At 38.8% G+C, this 22,813-nt stretch overlaps 1 protein-coding gene across 3 annotated transcripts in view; it reads right to left on the bottom strand.

The window, feature by feature from the left end:
• The window catches only part of LOC120527720 (ellis-van Creveld syndrome protein-like), a 69,272-nt gene that overhangs the window by 974 nt on the left and 45,485 nt on the right, over positions 1-22,813 (bottom strand). Inside the window, exons 15-20 of one of the 3 annotated variants that reach the window (XM_039751468.1) lie at positions 17,056-17,262; positions 15,582-15,723; positions 8,421-8,526; positions 5,617-5,743; positions 3,614-3,701; positions 77-185 (exon numbers count right to left, since the gene is read on the bottom strand). In XM_039751468.1, the coding sequence (XP_039607402.1) occupies positions 77-185; positions 3,614-3,701; positions 5,617-5,743; positions 8,421-8,526; positions 15,582-15,723; positions 17,056-17,262 (779 nt within the window). Of the gene's footprint in view, positions 1-76; positions 186-3,613; positions 3,702-5,616; positions 5,744-8,420; positions 8,527-15,581; positions 15,727-17,055; positions 17,263-22,813 lie in introns of all 3 variants that reach the window. The other 2 variants (XM_039751469.1, XM_039751467.1) reach the window with 2 other exon arrangements.

Genomic DNA, 22,813 nt, shown 5'->3' on the forward strand with positions numbered 1-22,813 from the left:
CCAGAGTTTATTGTAAGGCATTAACTGTGCGGCTCCTCCACGCATTCTGTGCGCTCATTAATGACTAACCCATTACCTGTCCGGCGAAGGACTTTGTCCTTGGACTGGACCAGCACTACCAGGATTACTCCTGCTCTGCGTATATGGCATACGAAAGGAATTCTTCTTCTGAAGCTCTTTTTCACCTGTTAAAGAATGACACTTTTTGAGAGACATTAACATCAAAATAATTTTTATATGACATTTAAGACATTTGTATGTTTTGCCAATCTTTCCACTTTAGTGCTATACTTCAAAATACATTAAACAAGTAAACCATTATTATTCTAAGACATCTTAATGAAGAAGTGTGTCACACCACAGTCTGCTTTATTTGAGTGTTAATTATTGGACAGGTTTGATTTTTCCCTTTTATTTTATTTCTAGGTTTTCCTAATCAGACACAAATAAATTGGATGAATAAGAGAGCTGCTTTTGTGAGTATTAATTCCAACTACACACCCTTGTTTTGAACTAAACCACCAGATTTACTGTTAAGGTACAAACTACTATGAGGTTTCTAAACTTCATTTATGATCACTCAAAAAAATATTCACTGTTCCTCAAGTTTTCTTTTTCTTCTTGAGGTTCTGTACAGTTTTCATTTCCCCTTGGGGACAAATTCTTTCTTTCTTTCTAATAGTGCCTTTCTATCTATCTATCTATTGACACAGAATGATGTTTTGAAATTATGGAATCTCTAGAAGAAGTCATTTATTCCAGCCAGTTTCAGTTTTATTGCAGTTGTTTTATAAAATAAAAACCTATTTGTTTGTCGCTTTGTTCTATTGGCAGTAACAATGCTTTTAGGCTGCAGAATTCTATTTTTGAAATCTACAACCTGCTATATAGAGCAGTGGCCTTTACAACGACAACCTTTTTCTATTTTCAGATCTTCTAAACTTAATCCTGGTAAGAGCAGAGTCAAGGCTGGTACCCACTGCTGCACCACACTGCCCAAATGGCATAGACTCTGTATTGTTCATTAGTATTGCTGGGGCTGGTCCAGCAGGAAAAATATAGCTGCTGTATATTATGTGGTGTTAATTGTGTCACTAAAAATGATAAGGTTACATTAACTGGTAATTTTAAATTGGTTTTGTATTAGTGTGCCCTGTAGTGGACTGGCACCCCTTCCTTTTCAGAATTGGTTTTTGCTTTTTATTCATGTAACTGGGGCAGTCTCCAGCCTTGGAAACTCTGAATGGGAAATACAGCAGTGTAAAAATGAACAAATGAATGCAAGAAAATAACATACGACAGGCACATTCAGGAAACAGTAAGTTATGTTATGTGGCAAAGTATTTCCATCCACACATCTTCCCAACCCACTTATCCAGGGTAGCGTCACCAGGCACCTATCACAGCAAGCCCAAAAGGCAATAAGAACACCATTTCTTCATTTTCCTTTCATGAAAATTGTGATGTGTTTAATAAATACAGAATTTGAAGGCTATGGCAAGCACAGCAACTTTCACTTGGTGTAATTAACTGGAACTTAAATTGGAAAATATGAAATTGCCCTTAAAATATTAACATGTCAGACACATCTTTACCAGTGGCAATGTACCATGGCACAGTATTTTCAAAGCAGCATGAAAGTTCACGCAGGTACAACCCAATGCATTTGTTCTCACATTATCATCTCTAAATTCTGCTCAGGCATTATTCTGCAATATCAAGACAAAGTAGTAATACTCCGTCTGCAATGGAAATTTAAAAAAACGCTGTTATCTACCAATTAACCAACAATGCATACTGTCAATTCAGTCAATCCTCCTTCTGATTAAATAATCTAAACTATCTTTAAAAATATCTCAATAATCTAATTCATTCTACTCTAGTAACTTGTAAGTCTTTCTAATATTATTATACGCTACAGGTCAATAGTTTTAGAACACCTAAGTGTTTTCAGTTTTTCTCTAAATTTAGTTAGTCGAAAGGCAATGAATGACCTAAAATGGTGGAAAGGTAAGCAGTAAACTGCCAGAGGTTTAAATTTAATGTTTAGTTTAGCAAAAACTTAAAAAAAAATAAATATCAGAATATTACAAAGGGGCCTTCTTCAGGTAACAACTTACAGATGTTCTGCAACAAGTAAAGTAAATTAAGCCTTGCAAGTTGAAGCAAACAATTTGCACAGGTGTCCCAACTTCTGTTGATTACTGAAAAATCCTCTGTCTGCTGCGCTGTACGGGGCATTTCATGCAAGCTGGTGACCCTCAGAAACGTCTCTTCTGATTGGGTTGTGACTTTGGGTGTGCCAGATCTCTTCCTATAAGAGTTTCTTCCCATTTCCAATTGCCTTTGGATTGTGTAGGACACCATTGTACTCACAGACACTTTGATTTATTTTTTTTTGCAATTTCTCTAAATGAAAGGCCTACACTTCGGTATCCTTCAATAAGGGCACGTAAATAAAGGTGAGCTTCAAAAGGGCGACCTCAATTGGGCGCAGCGAATAAATTAGGCAAATGCAACAAAATTATTACAGAAAATGTATTATTATTGTTGCTCTTCACGTATTCCAGAGCCATTGGAACTAAATTATCTACGAACGTCTTTATTAGCCGCGCCCAACTGAGGTCGCCCTTTTCAAGCTCGCCTTTTTGTGCGCGCCCTTATTGAATAGATCCCTACGTTCTATGGGTAATAATGCTCTGTCCCTTTCAATTCGCTAATTGTCATGTTTCTGCCATTTTCACTGGATTATTTTCCAACTAGTATGTCAGAGGGTTAGTAACACAGCCCGCTCCACCCCCACCTTTAAGAGACACACAGGTTTTTTAAGTAATCAACAAAAGTTGGGACATTTGTATAAATTGTTTGCTCCAACTTGCAAAGCTTAATCTACTTTAATTGCTGCAGAACATCTGTAGGGTGTAATGTATTAGTTCTTCCCTGAAGAAGGCCCATTTGTAATATTCTGAAATTCCCTTTTTTCAGTTTTTGCTAACCTAAACTTTAAATTTAAACCTCTGGCAGTTTACCGCTTACCTATTTGCCATTTTAGGTCATTTATTGTATTTCAATTTGAAATATGAAGAAAAACTGGAAAAAATTGAGGTGTTCTAAAAACTTTTGACCGGTAGTGTATGTTTGCTTAACAAATATACCTAACAAACTCATCATAGAAGTCTGTACTCAGTATATTTCAGAAAGAACACCAAAGAAACACAAGACAGGTTATGTAAAACGTTTGTTAAATTTACCAACCTCACATTATATTTGAGCACCTGGGCTGCTCAACTTTATAACTTGAGTTTATCAACTTCCACATTTACACTGAGTGCAAATATGATGTTACTTTAACAGTTATTTGCACACATTTTGGAACCATGTGTTTAAGTTCAATTAAAAATAATAGAATTGTTCAAATCAATTGATTAGTTTGAAAAAATGAAGGCAGCATTTCAAAAATGTCATGAATGTTATATTTTCTAACAAAACTAATGGGTGCCACAGTGGAAAGAATGAGTATTGGCAGAGAGGCATAAAATGAATATGGAAATTTGAACAAATTTATGAAATTAAATTATATTGTCTTTTTATGCTAAGACAAAGCTAAACCAACCTGAATCACCTTTAATCGGAGAATTGCTTCTTGGCAGGGCAACTCTGACTGATGCTGCAAGCTGAGTCACGAACGTGTCCTCCACCCCCTGAAACACAAAAGCATTAGGTGTTCCCTTTTCATCAAAATATCAAGTTGCACATCTCATTCAGTGGCGCCTTCATCCTTGTGTAGGAGAAAACCCTAAAGATGCAGGTTTCCACATGTATTACTGATGCCACTTATGTCTGCTGGCCTTCTTCAGCTTTAAGATGTTGGCCCTAGTTACTTGAACATGGAAATGAATGCACCACACATTCTGCACGTCAGATGTGTCACATAATGTGTAATGGGAACATTTTAAGATGTTTTTAAACAATGGCCAAACTGCCACTGCCAGGAAGTGGGAAATTTCCACGTGACACTGAGGGTTACGTGTAAACCTTTGCAGTGCACTTTCACAATTAAAACAAAATGTTTATAGGCATGACATTGGGCTACATCATAATGTGTCACTGAAGGCCCTTCTGTTCTTTACAGTGTTCTTCTTCGAGTTCTTAAATGAGCAGCACGTTGTGTAAACTATCATTTTTAAAGTTTCTTCTGAGACATGTGATTGTGTGACCATTTCACTAATAAAACTGCAATAACATAGTGAAATATGATAGGTCTTACAAAATCACTGTGTTTTAAACAGAAGTCAAGTTTTTTTGTGAAATTGCACCTAATTTATAAATCAGAAGAAAATTTCCAATGCTAATAAGACATGTCACTTAACGCTGCGATTCTTGTTAGTGTTCTGCCTTGTCAGATGCTCTTAATATTGTACATTTTACTTTTCAGAGAGCAACACTTTCCCCAAATTTGAACATTGACAGTTGCTGCATTATGAACAGCGCTTAGGGGCCACTTGTGTAAAATCACTTTGACTTTTTGACACTCTTTTTGATAATCTATATGCACCACAATGTACCTTCCGGTGACCAAACGTGCCAGGCATATCACGGTGGTTTGATCATACAGTGCCATATGTACCACTTTCACTATCCATGTCACATTGTCATCACTATCATTTGATTCAACTAATGGTTCAGTTTCAGTTTGTTCTAAAACTGGCTTTATAGCTTCTTGTTTACATGTCATTGTTTTTTGGTTGAAGGATCCCACTGACGAGTTACCTTAGAGTGGCAAAGCACATAGAAATAGTCATGATTTTTTTGCAGCATAATTTTTTTTACATTTTATTCACTAGTTGGCAGCAGAATACTGTCCCTGAGAGTTATTTGGGATTAAAAATATAAAACAGTTCATTATACATCACCCCAAGTCTGACTCAGGCTTAACTGTACTTATGTAGAATTCTGGTCTCTCAGGGTTAACACCAACAAGGTTAATACGCATATACTTGGCATTTTTGGAATGCTTTATAATTATATCTTACTGGGCGAATAAAGATGTGTTAATTGAAACAAGAAGCAGTAGGGCTCTTCATAGCAACTTAAAAAAAATTGTTAAGCATTAACTGAAAATCACTGTCAATGAAAGTTGATATAATGTGCACTGTGCTATCTGATTGATTACTTTTAGAAGAAAGGGACTGACTGCCCTTAGAGTATTAAATACCTGGAAAAAAACTGAAACTTGAAGCTCACTTGTGGGTAGTCTGAAGAGATTTCACAGTCTAGAAAAGATGTCTCCATCTCCCCTGAAGATGGTCATATAATTATCTACTGACAGATTGTACAATAAATGTACTGTCCTGTTGGCTTTCTGCAGCTGTATGCACATGTGGTGAGTGTGAAAGCCATATTAAGGGCATGCTGAATGTACCGTCTCCCTTTTCCCCTCCCTATTTTCTTTTCTTAATATCTCTCCAGGGTTTGTGGGGTGCTCCCTTTGATCTTTCTGCTTGCAAATCAGCTATAACTGTTCATATCTTATATTTGTTGGATACATTAAATATCTGATTACAACAAAGTGAAAGAGGACGTAAAAGAAAGTCTCTTTTATACTGTGTATTGTACCTGTAGCTCTTCATCAAGGCGTTTCTCCATCAAATCAAAGAATGACTTTTTTTGCCTTAAGCTTTCAAAACCTGCTTCATGGTTTGCTTTGTACTGGCTCAGCATTTTCTTCTTCTGCATTTCTACTCTGCATGGTGAAAAGAAGGTGAAATTGTGAGTTTAGAGTTAGACGTTATGCATGTTTAATTGTGTGCTTCAGTTCTGTCATACACTGTTTTTATTTTCCAAAGTCAGCTAACCAGTCAACTAAGAAGCGTTACTCATTATGATAATCCAGCAAATTCTGTGATGCCCACTCCTTGAACCTCTTTAATTCAGACTACGGAATGAAACGCTGTACTCCTATTGTTCACATCTCACCTGCCACTCCTAGATTTGAACATGTGACCTTCACCCTTTCTGACCAAATGCAAAGTGGTAAAAGCAAGCAACCGGACCTGCAGCACTGTGCTTTCTAGGCTGGCATTTTTATCAAGTGTCGATGGGTGATTTAATTTTTCTTCTGTATAGTGTGCCCCTAAAAGTACCGTAAAAAATTCATTCATCTTACAAAGGATGAGAAGATAAAGTGGGTATTGACCTGCTGCGGTCCAGTTGAGATCTGCCCTAGCAAACTGGTCAACTGGGAGCAGACAAAAAGTGACCCAAAACTTGATAACCATGATTATTTTTTAGGAAATCTCTCTGACAGTGAAACAGATATTAGGACCCATTTCCTGTGCCAAGCCTAGGGGTGGTATTCACTGGTGAGTGCTTGGCAGCATAGTGGCCCACTTGGGCTCAGTCTGAAGAAGTTGTATGGGACAACTCAATGGACTCACTACTGACAAGACAGAATATAACAGGAGACAAATATAAGTTTATTATGAACACAAATGGAGTCACTTTGTACAATGATGTCATATTTGTACCCAAGCAACACCATAAGATTGAGTGCAAGGGAAACAGAGAAGTGTCTCCAACCTACAAGGACTGACACCACCTTGTATTTGTTTAAAATGTAGCCAACACAGTATATCGGCTAACTAGACGACGCTTCACTACTGCTTTAGACACATCCAGAGAACACCACAGACAATAACCTACACTGAGAGGAAACAGGACTGGAAAATAAATCTCAATCAAGATATTACATGCAGCTAGCATGATGGCCATAAAAAGACATGATTCATTTGTGACGATGCAGTATTGTTGACTGGTCTGATGTTTAGCTCTAATTAGCATAACTTTACTATTGAAAGTGGGAACATCATGGACCTGAATCTCACTGAAAAATCTCACAAACCAAAACACGGAATCAACAATAGATCATGATCCCGATTTGCAAAGTGTACCCATTTTCAATGTTCTAGACTCATCAGTGACATTCAGTCTGATTTGAACATCTTCACAACCGTGAGATTCTGGGTCATGGCTTTAGGAGACAACGTTTGGGTGGCACAGTAGGCAGCACTTCTACCTCACAGCTCCAGTAAGTCTGGGTCTGAATGGCCTTTGTGGAGTTGCACATTCTCCCCAGGTATAAAGGTCTTTTTTTCTGTCTACTTCTGGATAGATAGATAGATAGATAGATAGATAGATAGATAGATAGATAGATAGATAGATAGATAGATAGATAGATAGATAGATAGATAGATAGATAGATAGATAGATACTTTATTTGTCCGCAGTGGGCAAAAATTTTTTTACTGAAACTCCAAAAATATAAATAGGACAAAACCAAATTACAACCAACAACATATAAAAATTTATGGCTTGCATAACAAATAGCAGCTATTGTCAAGATAGGCTTGTAGGTGGCAGGAAGATGAGGTCAGACCTGCTTGGATTGTGACACAGGTTTATATTTAATATTTAAGGCATTAATATTTGGACAGAGCAGTGTCCACAAAAGGAACAGGGCCAATAGGCCTTGATTCCTTTTTTTGAAATATTCATCAAACAGACGTTGGTACAGAGTGAATCATTTCTGTTGCTAAGTCAGTCAGGATTATTAAACTTACTTTCCCGGGAAATGACATGGACAAATTCAGTTTGCAATTCCATGTCTGGATCACACATTTAGTTTTAATTGTACTGTGCTCCCTTTATCATCACTGGACAGTCACAAAAATCTCCAGTCCTCCCCCTGCTTTCTCTACCTATCCACAGTGTCTAAGTATCACAGTACCTTATCTCGCCATAGCTCGCCATGAGATATAAAAGTTCAAGCAACTTGTATAAAAACAACAGAATATTTCCCATTACATGAAGTCAGCCCAGGTCTGAATCCATTCCACCTTACTTTAGTCCTCACCCCGGATCTTTGCCTCTTCCGTCTCCAGATGAGCTTGTAACTTTTACCCTTGCTGTGGATAGTTACCCCTTCACTCAGTTTCATTTATGGAGGAGCAGGGCGCAACGGGGCTCTTTAGGCGGCAGTGCTACCAAGTAAATATTGGTATGTTTAATACATCCCACTTTACATCTTTTAGTCGTTTATATTCTCTGATGTTACAGGCGTAAGCAGCCATCAGATCTTTTACGCTCACTGTGTGACTTTTCTAAAATTCACAGTCCATCTCGTTCATGTGTTTAGCTAATAGCTAAGCTATCCCAGTACCTCATCCAGATACTTCTTAAAGGTTGCCAAGGTTTGTGCTTGAACTACATGTCTCGGTAGTTGTTCTTGATTCCCACAACTCTTAGAATAAAGAAGTGGTTCCTGGTTTCAGTTTTATATGAACTTCCTCATAATTGCGAAATCAATGTATCGCCATTCCTGCATGATCACCCAAAATGTTGTTTCTGAATGCACCACATACCTCTGGTAAAGTTCTACAGACTTGGGCATTTTGCTCCAGACAGCCAGGTCCTTCTGAAGACTCTCCCTTAGTAACTGCTGGCTTATCAGTTTATTTTTATTTACATCTTCAATAAACGCATAAACCCAAAACAGAGAAACAAAACAACTTTAAGAATGCAAAAAGATAACTTTGGATCAATAGAAATCTATTACCACTTTTACAGTACATCTTTAAATTAGAGAAAAAAATGACTGAAAATACAGAGTTGTTACAAAACTAATAAAAGAAATATGGAGGGACAATATGTAGCATGCAGCATCTCTTGAACATTTGCTATTTGTTACTTCATAAATAGTCAATTTCTATGATAAATTTTATATGTGAACAGAAATTACAACTATATACAAAAATTTAACCAGGAACAGAATAAGAAGGAAGAAGCCTGTATTAAAATGCACCAGTCAATTTAGCTTTTAAAATCTAAAAATATAATTGTCTATGCTTTCAAAATTATGCTCTGTTCTGTGTTGTCTCCGGCTTTTGTTCTCTACAAATCCCTTTTCTCTAATTACGTATGGATTTTAGAGTCTCATTTTGTTTTTATCAGTGCCGATTTAGGGTTGTTTTCTGCAGGGGCTGCTATGTTCTGCTGGTTTCTATGGCCATGGTGTTTATGGATATGGCACCTATTGTCAGTTATATGCTCAGTGAGGCTGCATGATGTAATCATGTGTTCATTATTTGGAATGGCAATGCAGTTATCCACGTATCTTAGGTTTAAGTGAAGTTGCTTTTGCACATCTGCCACTAAACAATCACAATTGGATTCTTCCTGTGTTCTTTTTATGTTTTGAACCCAAAGAAAGATTGTGCTTGTTCTTTGTGATGCTCACGTCTTAAGGTTTGGAACCTTGTAATGAATTTCTCACTCTGGACTGTTTGTTCCTTTTGTTTATTCCTCTTCTGCTTTTTAGCTCTTCTTTTATTCAGTGTTCTATCTCACCATAGAAGCTCCATGAGTCCTCTAATATTTCACAATTTTTATTTAACTCACCAGCCTCTCATTACCCATATTAAAGAAAGAAGAACAAGGCCTTTGAATAATCAAGAAAATACGCAAATGCATCTGAAAGATCCACAATGTGACAGTGACATTGCACTTTGTGTATTATTTGCAGTTCTACCCAGTCTACATATAAAACGCTATCGTCTGTTCATCTTTCATGAGATTATTTGAGACCTATTGGGGCTAGAACCTTGGCCTTGATGAAAAGTTTATGTATGACCTAATATATATTGGAATTACCCAAAATTTGAGGTGGTGGCAACCTCTACCACTGACCTAAGCTCACAGGTTTATTACACCAATGTGAATGGCAAAAGACGCATCATGGTGTAAAGTAAAAAAAAGTGCAAGTGACATCTGCTGAGCATTAAGCAAATCTATAATGGGAAGACATGATCAGAATTCATCCTCAAGTGTAACTATTGTGTTTATGGATGATCAAACATTGAACTTTATTAAACCTCCATAAAGGACAGCACAGTGACCTGTGGCTGTCTGTTTACATCAAAACCAAGTAATAAAACCAGAGCTTGAAGTAGGCCAGTACAGAAGGCTGAGCACTGACACTAAATGGTTTTGTTCTGGTGCAAACTGGCACCTCTTGCCATGCCTCAAACCCTCCTTCTCTGCTTTATTAATGCACTCAAAACTCCAAGGGGGACCCCCAGCTCTTTAATATCATATATGTATACCAACAGGGATTCTATCCGGTCTAAAATGTTATATATATATCATATATATATATATATATATATATACACATACACTAGGAAAAGTAGTGTGTTAAAGAAGCAATGAAAAAGAAAAGGAAACATTTTGAAAATAACGTAACATGATTGTCAATGTAATTGTTTTGTCACTGTTGTGAGTGATGAGTGTTGTTGTCATATATATATATATGTATATATTTACACACACACACACATAAACATATATATATACATATCTATACATATACACATATATACATACATATATATATCTACATATATACACATACATATACACACACACATATATAAACATATATATACATATACATACATATCTACATATATACACACACAGCTATTTTGTATCAGTGCAATACGCTGCTTGTTAAAACGGATGACTCCCGCTCTTACGTGCAAGTCTGCGTGGATATTATGAACTATCGTATTTGTTCAAGTTCTATTTAAATTTTAAATAGAAGGAATTTTTATTTAGTCGACAGAAATATCTTTGTTAGGAATGGTAAAACAGACAGGAATATTATTCCTGAATAAATCAACTCAAACCTTAAACAACTTATAATATTTTGCTCTCCATAAAAATATATCCTGTCTAAATTATACAAGTTAGAAATAAAGTAAACGTTAAAAGAACAAACATTCAAATTTCTTTACTCTTATGTAATTTTATATAAAAAATAAACTTAGATTTTAAATATCCCAAAAGATTTTGCTCTCCATAAAAATATATCCTGTCAAAATTATACAAATTCAAATATGAACATGCTGCATAACAAAACCTGGAAATATAAATAAAATGTGTTCCTTTCAGCAATAACAAATCAAATCATTCAGTTGTCTTTGCTCATATGTCATTTTAGAGCTGGACGCCTGGCATCTTTTTTTGGCCACAAGTTCGTTTCTGTTTGGTGTGAGGTTCTGTGTTGTGGAGATTCTCAGGATGGATTGAAGGTGCTCATCAGTGAGGCGACTCCTGTGTGCTGTTTTGTTAGTCTTTATCACTGAGAAGAGCTTCTCACACAGATATGTGCTACCAAACATGCACAAGGTTCGAGCCGCATGTAGACAGACTTTTTTTGTTCTTCAAAGTCACCAAAGCGCCGTGCAAACTCAGTGCGCAGTGCGCTCAGTTTATCAGCAAAGTGCGTATTTGGGAACACCGTAGTGACGACTTGGTTTAACATTACTTGGCAACAGGGAAAGTGGGACAAGTTGCACTGGTGCATTTGTGTCTCCCATAAAAGCAGCTTCACTTGAAATCACTTTGTGATTGTGCACGGGTTAAAACGTCCGCTGAAGTGTCAGATTCTTATTTAATTATGCTGCTTTCTGTATCTTCTGCATTGCATTCAGGTCTTTCAGGTTACCCTGATGTTTTGTCTCATAGTGCCGTCTTAGATTAAATTCTGTAATTACAGCCACATTAGCTCCACAAATGAGACACACGGGTTCAGTAAACATATACTCAGCCTCCCATCGGTTTTAAAGGCTCTATTTTCAGAATCAACTTTTCTCTTCAGCATCGTGTGAGCTAGCTTCGCAATAACTTGCAGCATCATAAGGTAGACTTGATTAACGCGGTAAGTGTTCGGCAAGGCAGCTGAAGCGCTGCATTATGGGATCTGTAGTTTATTGTGTTACCAGCGCTTCATATACCCGGCTTTAATAACAATAATACAGTATATAAAATGATCTTGGGGCGGATATAATTACACGCCGGGCCGGATGTGGCCCGCGGCCCTTGAGTTTGACACATATGGACTAAATAGAACTTGAAAAGATATATTTTTTCAAATGTGATCGCGCAATTCAGATAGAGTTGACGCGCACTACAGCCTGCATGCCTCAATAAGTCATCCTCCCCTCGCTCTTACTTTTTTACCATTCATCTAATGAATACACTGAGTATGGCTTTACCAAAACAATCATTGATGGCGAATAAAGTATCCATTATTCGAGTATGTAGATCGGGATATATATATATATATATATACATATATATATACCCGCGTATCGCAGCGGAGAAGTAGTGTGTTAAAAAGCTAGAAAAGAAAAGGGAACATTTTAAAAATAACGTAACATGACTGTCAATATACAGTATTTGTTTTGTGAGTGTTACTGAGTGTTGCTGTCATCAAGGATTTGATTATCATTATTTCTTTCAATCAGGTTCGTATTTGTAGGATGTGTTGTGTTCAAGTTACATTCCGTGTTTGTCAATCGCTGTAAAGATGACAGGTTTCATTCATCGATTCGTTTCTTACTGCATCAATAAACAGCTCGTCTTCTTCTTTATCTGAGACCTGACACACTGCATGCACGGGTTTTTTACACTGTCTTCCTTTAGCGGGACATTGACTTTTTCCAACGTGTGCTTTGTTTCCGCAGTAGCTGGATTTATGAATATGCTTGTATGTATCAGACGCTTCATATTTTTTGCTGCCTTTTCAATTGTGTAATTCGGTTTTTGTTCAGCGCTCTTTGGAACTGTTGCCTTTTATCTGTGCACTGCGTCAGTTCACGTGAGCCACTCGGTGTACATGCATCGAAGGTTCCCAGCTGTGCTGGTGCCATCTCGTGCTATGTCCATGGCTGTATTTAATGTTACCTTAGTCCTGGCACTTAAAACTTTCTCTCGCAGTTTCACTGAGTTTGTGTCAAACACCACCCTGACCATCTCATCTTCCTCTCCATAAGCACAGTCCTTCACCCGTGAATATTTACCCGTGGCAGTTTGCTATTGGATTGCCGCTGACGGACGGCCTTATATGGGCAGGCACTAAATTACAAACGCCAGCGCAGCCTGTCTATGAACTTAATTTAAAGTGTAGGTTTACATCGTGCTTTGTTTCAAGTAGCAGAACTCATGAATATGGTTGTATATGTCACTCGCCGCTTCTTATTGTTTCGCTGCCTTCTCAATTATATAATGCATGTTTTCTTCAGCGCTTTTTGAGGTCTTCCTGGTTTTCTATGTACTGCGTGATTACATGGGAGGCGTGATGATGTCACACTAAACTCCGCCCCACGGCGTTGAAGCTCATCTCCATTACAGTAAATGGAGAAAACTGCTTCCAGTTATGACCATTACGCGTAGAATTTCGATATAAAACCTGCCCAACTTTTGTAAGGAAGCTGTAAGGAATGAACCTGCCAAATTTCAGCCTTCCACCCACACGGGAAGTTGGAGAATTAGTGATGAGTCAGTGAGTGAGTGAGTGAGTGAGTGAGTGAGGGCTTTGCCTTTTATTAGTATATATATATATATATATATATATATATATATATATATATATATATATATATATACATACATACACATAGATTGGAACCTCAGGTCACGACCATAATTCGTTCCAAATTCCCAAAGTAATTTCCCCCATAGGATTGTATGTAAATATATATATTTTTTTAAAGATTTTTAGGCACAAAAATAGTTAATTATACCATAGAATGCACAGTGTAATAGTAAAATGTAAAAACATTGAATAACACTGAGAAAACCTTGAAGAGAGAATACTAACATTGCAAGAGTTCACGCTACAGCCTTATGGCCCGATCGCTGTAAACATTTTTTTTTAATGAGTTTTAAGTACAGGGGGAAAAAAAGGAACATTTGAACAAATCCGAACTTTATTTAAAAACCAACCACAAGCAACCAAGAAAGTAACATTGCAAGAGTTGGTAATGTTACCGATAAGCACGACAGTGAGGCACTACAATGGAGCAATTGGATGGTGCAAAATGTCCCAAGTGCTTTTATTAAAATCGACAAAACAACAATCAAAAACAAAGTCCAAATTAAAGTGCAGTGCTTTCAGAATCCTTCAATAAATAAATGATCCGGTAAAAACAGAACTGAAGTGGAGGTTAAAATCCAATAGAAAAAAAGTCTTCATTAAATACGAGATTAAAACAATGCTCAAAGCAGTCTCTTTAAAAACAAGCCTGGTGCATTCTTTAACTACCTTCTCGCGTTCTCTCTCTCTCTCTCACTTGCTCTTGCTGCACAGGGAATCCACAGGGAGAGACTGAACACGTGCGGAAATCATTGCGCGTACGAACCAGAAGAGAACCTGGCTTGTTCGTCACCCGAGTGTGGGGTCGTGAACAGATGCAAAAGTTTGGCAAACTTTTTGGTCGTAACCCAATTTGTATGTGCTCCGAGATGTTCGTGACCCGAGGTTCCACTGTATATATAAATATATATATATATATATAACAATACACTCAAAACTCTGAACTCTATTAAGAAGTTATATGCAAATTACAATGCACTGCAAGAAAGACAAAGAAGACGTCCAAAAGAGTGAGAATTAGCAATTATTTGTTTCCACTTCAAGCTCTGGAAATAACCAACCACCTTTACTTGAGGTCCATGTGGATCCTAGTACACTAGAAACACCCTAGCTGTCGATTCACTTGGCTGAAATTTCCACTTGCACTCAAACATTTGCTACACTTACTTATGTAGTTCTTCTACTCTACATTCAGTTAAGTGACATCCTCTTGGTCACGTAGAAAGCAATGGGGACAGACCTGGCGACCTTGGAGTTTATAGTTTATGGCTTACACACTAAACCACATTGCTAGAACCCGTTAAAAGACAAGTAACCATGAGGAATAAAGGACATAGTGGACTCTGTTCGGTTTAGTGAAGAGTGATGGCTGCCGTTAATTTAATGTAATGTGTGTCTGAGCTCCAACTTAGTGTTAGACACTTGTATTGTCCTGATGGGCAACAGATGTATGTTCGAAAAAAGAAAAGCAATTTAACTATAGCAGGAGATCAATGCAAAATAAATAGGCTCAGCGGATCAGCCCTGTGGGGGGGGCTTACCAGTCCATTGGAGAGAGAGCCCACCGATAGAAGGCCAAAAGAGAGTCAGCACATAGCATAACAATGTATGTAGGTGATAAACCTCTATAGACACAGAGAGAACATGCATGTTTGATACTTATGGACTGCATAGACACTGGGCTCTAAATTCAAACAATTCCAAATGTGCACTGAGACTGACTATGCATTTTAACAATTTTGAAATTTTGATATGATCTTAGTTAATATTATACAGTACTATTTTTTAAATATATGTAGAAATTAAACTCTGATGAATATAAAATAGTTGCTCAATATGAAAGAAAAGGTGAAATTTGCTTTGCTCTTCTCCTCTTCTCCAGATATCAGAGATAAAATTCTGCAACATGAAGGTCATTGCAACACCCTATTTTAGTAATGCTGTGATTAAAATGAAAAAAGGCAAAACAATTGCACCTCCAAAAGAAAGCAAGCATACTTACACAGTTACCAATATATTGATAGAGTTAGTAATTTAAATGTGCTATAAATATCATGCTTATGCTAATATTTCTACTGCTCACCATCAATTGCCTGGAGACGTTTCACTTTATCTCTTTCCCATACGTGAGTAAGATTCTCCATCCGAGAAAAGTAGCTCTGTACAAGTTTATTTACAGAGTCCATGGTTACATAAACACTTTGCGTTGCTGCATCCTTTAAATCCTGCTGGAAAATGACAACAAAAAAATAATTTCCAAAGAAGAGTTATGCCGTATTTGGCACAGATGGCAGTGTTTCACTGTATTTTTTACTGTTACTCTATTAGTACTCTCACTTGCCTCAGCAATGTTTCGTGAGGTGTACATGATGCTGACATTAGCTCCACACGTGAACTGCAGCAACAGCGTAAACATATAATCATATCAGAGCCTTTTAAGCAGCCATCTGCCTTTGTTTTATGAATGCACCATTTGGTTTTTCTTCATTTGAGAAACAAGTCAGTGAGGTGAATAGATTGTTTTAATGTTTGATATTCCTAACTCAGGTTAGTTAGTGTTTGTTATTTTTATTCATTGTTCCTTCTCAATCTTTAAAAACAATTGACAAAACTGTTCAACCTCAAACTAGACAACACATTAAATCAACTGGAAGGCTCTTGAAATGCTGCTCAGATTTACATGGTTTACCTCTTTGAGGCACAAAGTTACTTGGCTACAGGAAATCTGCAAATCAAGTGATTATTGTGAGGCGTTGCTGTTTAAAATTCTACCCTGCCAAATTTTTCCATGCAGAGGTTTGTCTGTGGGAGCCAGAATGCAAGTAACAGAGGAATGGGACACCTTTACTTTAAGACAAGTGGTATTCACTAGTTGACAGCTACCCAAACAGAATCTATCACTCTAAGGGTGGCAGATAAAAAGCACATGGCAGCGCGTTTACAAAGATCACACGTGGAGAACTACTCAGTGACTGGGCATTCAATTACCATAATTCATGAATATGACATACAACTCTGAGCTCTCTGAGCTTTTAATATACTGTACTTATGAAGGCAGTGTCTTCACAGCATTCTGTTTCAATAAAGGCCACACACCTTTTATGTTTGAAAGAATATATAAAGCATCTGCCAACTATTTTTATTATTATTTTTTTTGCTTTGTGATTCACCTATCAATTAGTGGTATCATCCAGGAATGGCACACTTTAGTGAAATAATCTGAATCTATGCAAGTGAACACATGTAGTGGCTAATCATAAAATTGTGATCTAGTAGATATGAGGATTAGCCGCGTTTTCAGAATGTTTAAGTATTTTTTCAAATGATGTTTTCAGTTTATAATGTTTAGGCATAGGGATACACCATCTAATTTAATATATTTTGATTTCAGTGTGCTGGATCAATGGGTTCTGTATTTACTGTAGCATAGTAAAGCAGAAGTTAACCTGAAATATGTTTCAGAAAAATGTAAACACCCAGTGAATGATTATGTGTTTGTTTAAATTTGACCATTTCATATCTAAAAGAGGAAATAGTAATCAATCAATAAGATTTACTTTGATGCTTTCATTTCCACGGAGTCCAGGGCTTTCTGTTTGTTGCCGTGAATCATGAATGAGGGCCCGTCCAACCATATGTGCGATGTGCTCCTGTAAAAGCTCGGCAGCTGCCCCCAGCTCGGAGATGAACTCCTGCTGAAATTCTAATCGAATCAACTCGCCTTCCTGCTCTATTCTTCTCTCCACCTCTGAAAGGCTGGTTTCCTTCAAACAAAAGAAAGGGAAAAAAAAATTAAATTAATTACATGAAGGCCATTCACAATGTTGTAGCTGAACTTACAGGGTGGTCCAGATCTAATTATGCAGATCCAGATCGTCTGGATGACTTTGATTTATGCGGGGACGACTCTTGTTCAGCGCAAAGATGATTCTTCATGTCGTCAGTTCGCACTCTTCTCGATGGTCTGAGATTTTTTGGGTGATTTTCTATGTAATAAACTTAGTTATAGCGTAATAACAATTGCATAATTAGATCTGGACCACCCTATATACTGTTTACCATTTATATTTATTTACTTTATAATATTTAGCAATGTTTATAGAAACTTAAAATGTCAATTTTTCATGCCTTTTCAGAAATGACCTAGGCTTAATATTAGTACAAAGTCTCACCATAAAAGTATAACTTCTTTAGATTTTTGCAAACCATCTTTGGAAATTATTATTTGCTTATTTCTGCTTTTTGTGGTATTAGCTATGTGTGGTCTTCGGGACAAAAACCAACCTGAAGACTCCCCTAGCAGTTTTACTATACTGTATTGGTGAACTTGCAGAGGCGTCAGCTAAATGGGCCCAGACGGATTGTACCTTGTCCAAGATGGATGTGCAGTCGAGTGCAGCTGTGGCACAAATTGAAAGGGACAGGCTTGAACCTGTCTCTGGCAAACGTATGGAAGCTCGTTCTGTGAACATACAACATGCAAGTACCACAAAGCTCAGTTGGTCTGCTTGCGTTGAATGAGAAGTGAGGTGTGTGGAAGCGCCAAAAAAATTGAAAAAGTACATACATGTGCCATCTCACCAAGTGCAAGTTACACTTGTGTAAGCTTCTATATCTTCTGAAGAATTCAAATCAACCCCCGTGGCTGTGGATGAGCGTGAGTAGAGGGGACTGCTCCATACACACACACAGACACATCTTTCATAGTGAGAATGGAGGTGCATGCAAGCTCTGAAAAGATCTAAAAGTGTGTGCATCCCCCATCTAGTGGCTGTCGTTGAACGTTAGAGTGGACTCCTCCACACACACTCACGGGTCTTTCATTTATATATGTCAATTATTCTGACAAAATGTATATTAAACAAAAACAAGTGAATGTACACATATCAAATGTATTTATAGTAACTTTTTCTGATCTCGTCAAGAATAGTTTGGGTTAATGTGCTACAAAATCCCAGCAAGACACCAAACAGTAAAAGTGACAATGTGGCATGAAACCCCCAGGGTCCTCCCTGTTTACAGGTTGTAGTAAGCATCACTCTTCATTGATGCCTCCCTGGTGTAGCATGCCCTGAACCACATCTAAGCATTAATATTCCCCATTAAGTCCTTATCACTTTGAAGCAATAAGGTGTGGAGTGGCCCCCCGTGAACTTCTGATTGCACTGTACTCTGCAATACATCACCCTTCATAGGTGCTATGCACTGAATCAAAGCAGTTAAGTTGGGGGCGGGTACCCTATGAAGTCCAGAGTGTGTCAAAGCAATGGATGTGGTTTTGGGGTGTCCCCTTCAACTCTTGAATGTGCTTCACTTTGCACTGCATCACTCTTTTCTGCACATCACATATTTTGCATAAAGGTTACAGTTTCTGTTGTGTGGTGGGAAAGCAAGCAAAATGGCCCTGGGCTTAAATCTTACAGGAACTCACTGTTTCTTTAAAACAAAAATCCAAAGGCAGAAAAGCACCTTAAATCACTCAGTACTCTAGGAATAAAATGACAGCATGAATTCCAGGAAGTGAATAATAACAAGGACAAGGCCTTTCCTTAGAAGGAATCTCCAGCAAGAAGGGTTAGAGCTGTTCTTACTTTATGACAGCCATAAATTATGCATTAATGTCTTATACTTGTCTCCAGAGGAAATGGTTCTATATTTTGTAGTGAAAATGAGGATGCACATGAAGTTTAAATACAGATTGGTTTGTTGCAATTTTAATTTAACATCATAAATAATTAGGACACAAAAGAAGTAGTTTTAGTATGCTTGGAGTGTGTATGTGGGTGTGTGTGCCCTATAGTGGGCAGGCGCCCTGCCCGAGGTTTGTTTCCTGCTTTGCGCCCTGTGTTGGCTGGGATTGGCTCCAGCAGACCCCCGTGACCCTGTAGTTTGGATATAGCGGGTTGGATAATGGATGGATGGATGTCTCTGTAGCACACGGGAGCAAGGCTCAGTCTGTGTGACTCACAGAGAAGCATCCTACAAATGGTGTTATAAACTGATCTTATAAAATACACCTAAGGCTGCTTCTAATGTCCCTCCATATTCATTTGTCTTTGGGAAAATACACCTAACATGCCATTAGCTTCTCTTCTGGAATCAAATGTCATTGCTTTAAAATACAATATCTATAGGCAGCACTGGGTAGTGCAGGTGTTAAAATCACATGCAAACATTGAAGTAAAAATCACCAAGCCATTGTTCAATGTTGTTTGGGAATTGTCATTCCTGGAGTAGAAAATACCCAGACACATTAAAGTAAAAATTGCCATTGTAAAATCTCTGAAGTAAGCTTATGCAATCCTTGAAACTGCATCAGAAGAACGCTGTCTATATGTGTGCTATACAGTGTTCCCCGTGAAATGCTGTGTTGTAATTACTGGTTGTCAGAAATCACAACACTACTCTAAATACTGTAAAAGTACTCAGCCTGAAAAATGCAATGCAATGTTACTGTCCAGCTGCTGTATATAAGGATGCATTCATACCATTTGCGCTCCAGAAGAGGTCATCCATGTGAAGCTGAGCATGTTCAGGACTGGCCAGTACGTGGATGGGAAGCAATCTAGGAAAAGCTTGGGTTGCTCCTGGAAGAGGTGTTTGTGAGTCCAGCGGGGGTGGGGGGCGCTTACCCTGTGATCTGTGTGTGGATCCCAATGCCCAAGTGCAGTGATGGGGACACGCCATCCTTTAGATGAGATTGAATACCAAGGTCCTGACTCTCTGCGTTCATAAAAGATCCTTGGACATCCTTTGTGAAGAGTAGAGTGTATCCTAATGTCTTGGCTAAAACTGTCTATCACGGCTTTGCCCATATTAGCTCCCTAATCATCCTCTGTCCCTTATTGGCTAACTATCATTCACCTTATTGGCTAACTATCAATCACCCCTTTACCACTCAACATCTAATGTGTTATGAGTGTACTGGTGCAACATGGCTGCCATCACATCATCCGTGAAGGTGCTACACACTGGTGATGGAACTCCGAGTCCAGCTCAGGGCGGCAAAGGAGCAGTCCAGGAGAATGCTGGAGCAGAAGTTGCAGAATAACAGTATGAAGGAAGTGTGGGATGGGATGAAGATCATCACTGGCTGCAGCTCGAAGTGGGATGCCACCATCGAGAGAGACGTGGAGAGAGCAAACCAAATGAACAACTTCTTTAACAGGTTTGACCACCCTAACCCACTCTCACCTCGGAGTACTGCATCCTCCAACCATCCTTCTGCTGTTACCAGCATAGGTGAGACATCCCCACCCACAGTTACAGCAGCACAGGTGAGCAGAGAGCTGAGGAGACTTCGTGCCAGCAAAGCAGCGGGTCCAGATGGAGTATCGCCATGACTAGTGAAGGCCTGTGTGCTGGCACTGGGGAGTCCTCTACAGCACATCTTCAACCTGAGCCAGGAACAGGGGAGAGTCCCGAGGCTTTGGAAAACATCTTGTATCACCCCAGTCCCAAAGGTATCACGTCCTAGTGAGCTGAATGACTTCCGGCCTGTTGCTCTGATGTCACATATGATGAAGACCATGGAGAGGCTGCTGTTTCACCACCTGAGGCCACACGTCCGCCACGCCCTCGACCCTCTGCAGTTCGCATACCAGGAGAAGGTGGGAGCGGAGGATGCCATCATCTATATGCTACACCGATCCCTTTCCCACTTGGACAGAGCCGACTATACTTCCTTAGAAGGCTGGCGTCCTTCAACATCTGCAATAAGATGCTGCAGATGTTCTACCAGACGGTTGTGGCGAGCACCCTCTTCTACGCGGAGATGTGCTGGGGAGGCATCATAAAGAAGAGGGACGCCTCACACCTGGACAAACTTGTGAGGAAGGCAGGCTCTATTGTAGGAGTAAAGTTGGACAGTTTGACATCTGTGGCAGAGAGACAGGTGCTGAGCAGGCTCCTGTCAATCATGAAGAATCCACTGCATCCACTGAACAGTGTCATCTCCAGACAGAGGAGCAGCTTCAGCGGCAGACTGCTGTCACTGTCCTGCTCCACTGACAGACTGAAGAGATCGTTCCTCCCCCACACTATGCGACTCTTCAGTTCCACCCGGGGGGGTAAACGCTAACATTATTCAAAATAATTGTCTGTTTTTACCTGTATTTTTATTACTCTTTAATTTAATATTGCTTTTATGAGTATGCTGCTGCTGGATTATGTGAATTTCCCCTTGGGATTAATAAAGTATCTATCTATCTACAGTATCTGGTTCCCCTCTGTCTATGTAAAGTGCTTTGAGCAGCAAGAAAAGTGCTATCCATCCATCCATTATCCAACACGCTATATCCTAACTACAGAGTCATGGGGGTCTGCTGGAGCCAATCCCAGCCAACACAGGGCACAAGGCAGAAAACAAACCTGGGCAGGGCACAGACACACACCCACACACCAAGCACAAATTAGGATCACCAATGCACCAAACCTGCATGTCCTTGCACTGTGGGAGGAAACCGGAGCACCTTGATTAAACCCACGCAGACACAGGGAGAATATGCAAACTCCACGCAGGGAGGACCCGAGAAGCAAACCCGGGGTTTCCTAACTGCGAGGCAGCAGCACTACCCACTGCGCCACTGTGCCGCCCCAAGAAAAGTGGTATATAAAAGAAATTATTTATTATTATTATTAAAGATGGCTGTGGGCTACAAAAAAACAGAAAGACAGTCCTGCAAAGTAAAAACATGGGCCTTTCTCTTAAAGGAATGGCCCTGCATCAACAACATATATAGTATATTCAGTCACGTCATTCCACACCTTCTACTTTGCAATGATTTAAACACTTTCTTTACTCTGTCTGTCACCTGACAAGTGAATATTACAGGAGCATAACAATGTAGTGAGTAATAGTCCAGCGGTGTGCACTGGAAAAATAGGCTGCAAAGAGACACCAGTCCAATGTTGCAAACACAGAAATGCACTGCTTCCAACTCAAGAGCTGCAGCCACCCATGGGGAATAGAAGATTTATTTTATATTGTTCAGTGAGATTGCAGCAGCTTGTGAGTGCTTCTTTAAAATGTCTCTGGTGTGCAGCTGGCTAACAACAATGCAACAGAGGGAATTCTTGGATTGAGACAAGCGTCAAGGGGAAACATTTATGGAAACCGAACTGCATGGGCTAACACCAGATGAGGAACTTGTCAGATAAGAACTGGGCAATCAAATTCCCTAAGGTCCAGGCATACATAGCATTTAGAAAGTTTAAAGTAGCCATTATTGTTAGGTCGATTATACCCTTGACTGCTTCTGATGATGTGCTCTGTAAAAGGCAAAATATGAAATGAAACTTTGAATGAAACTATGT

This window comes from Polypterus senegalus, chromosome 4, assembly GCF_016835505.1.
Source record: "Polypterus senegalus isolate Bchr_013 chromosome 4, ASM1683550v1, whole genome shotgun sequence".
Taxonomy (NCBI): Eukaryota; Metazoa; Chordata; class Cladistia; order Polypteriformes; family Polypteridae; genus Polypterus; species Polypterus senegalus.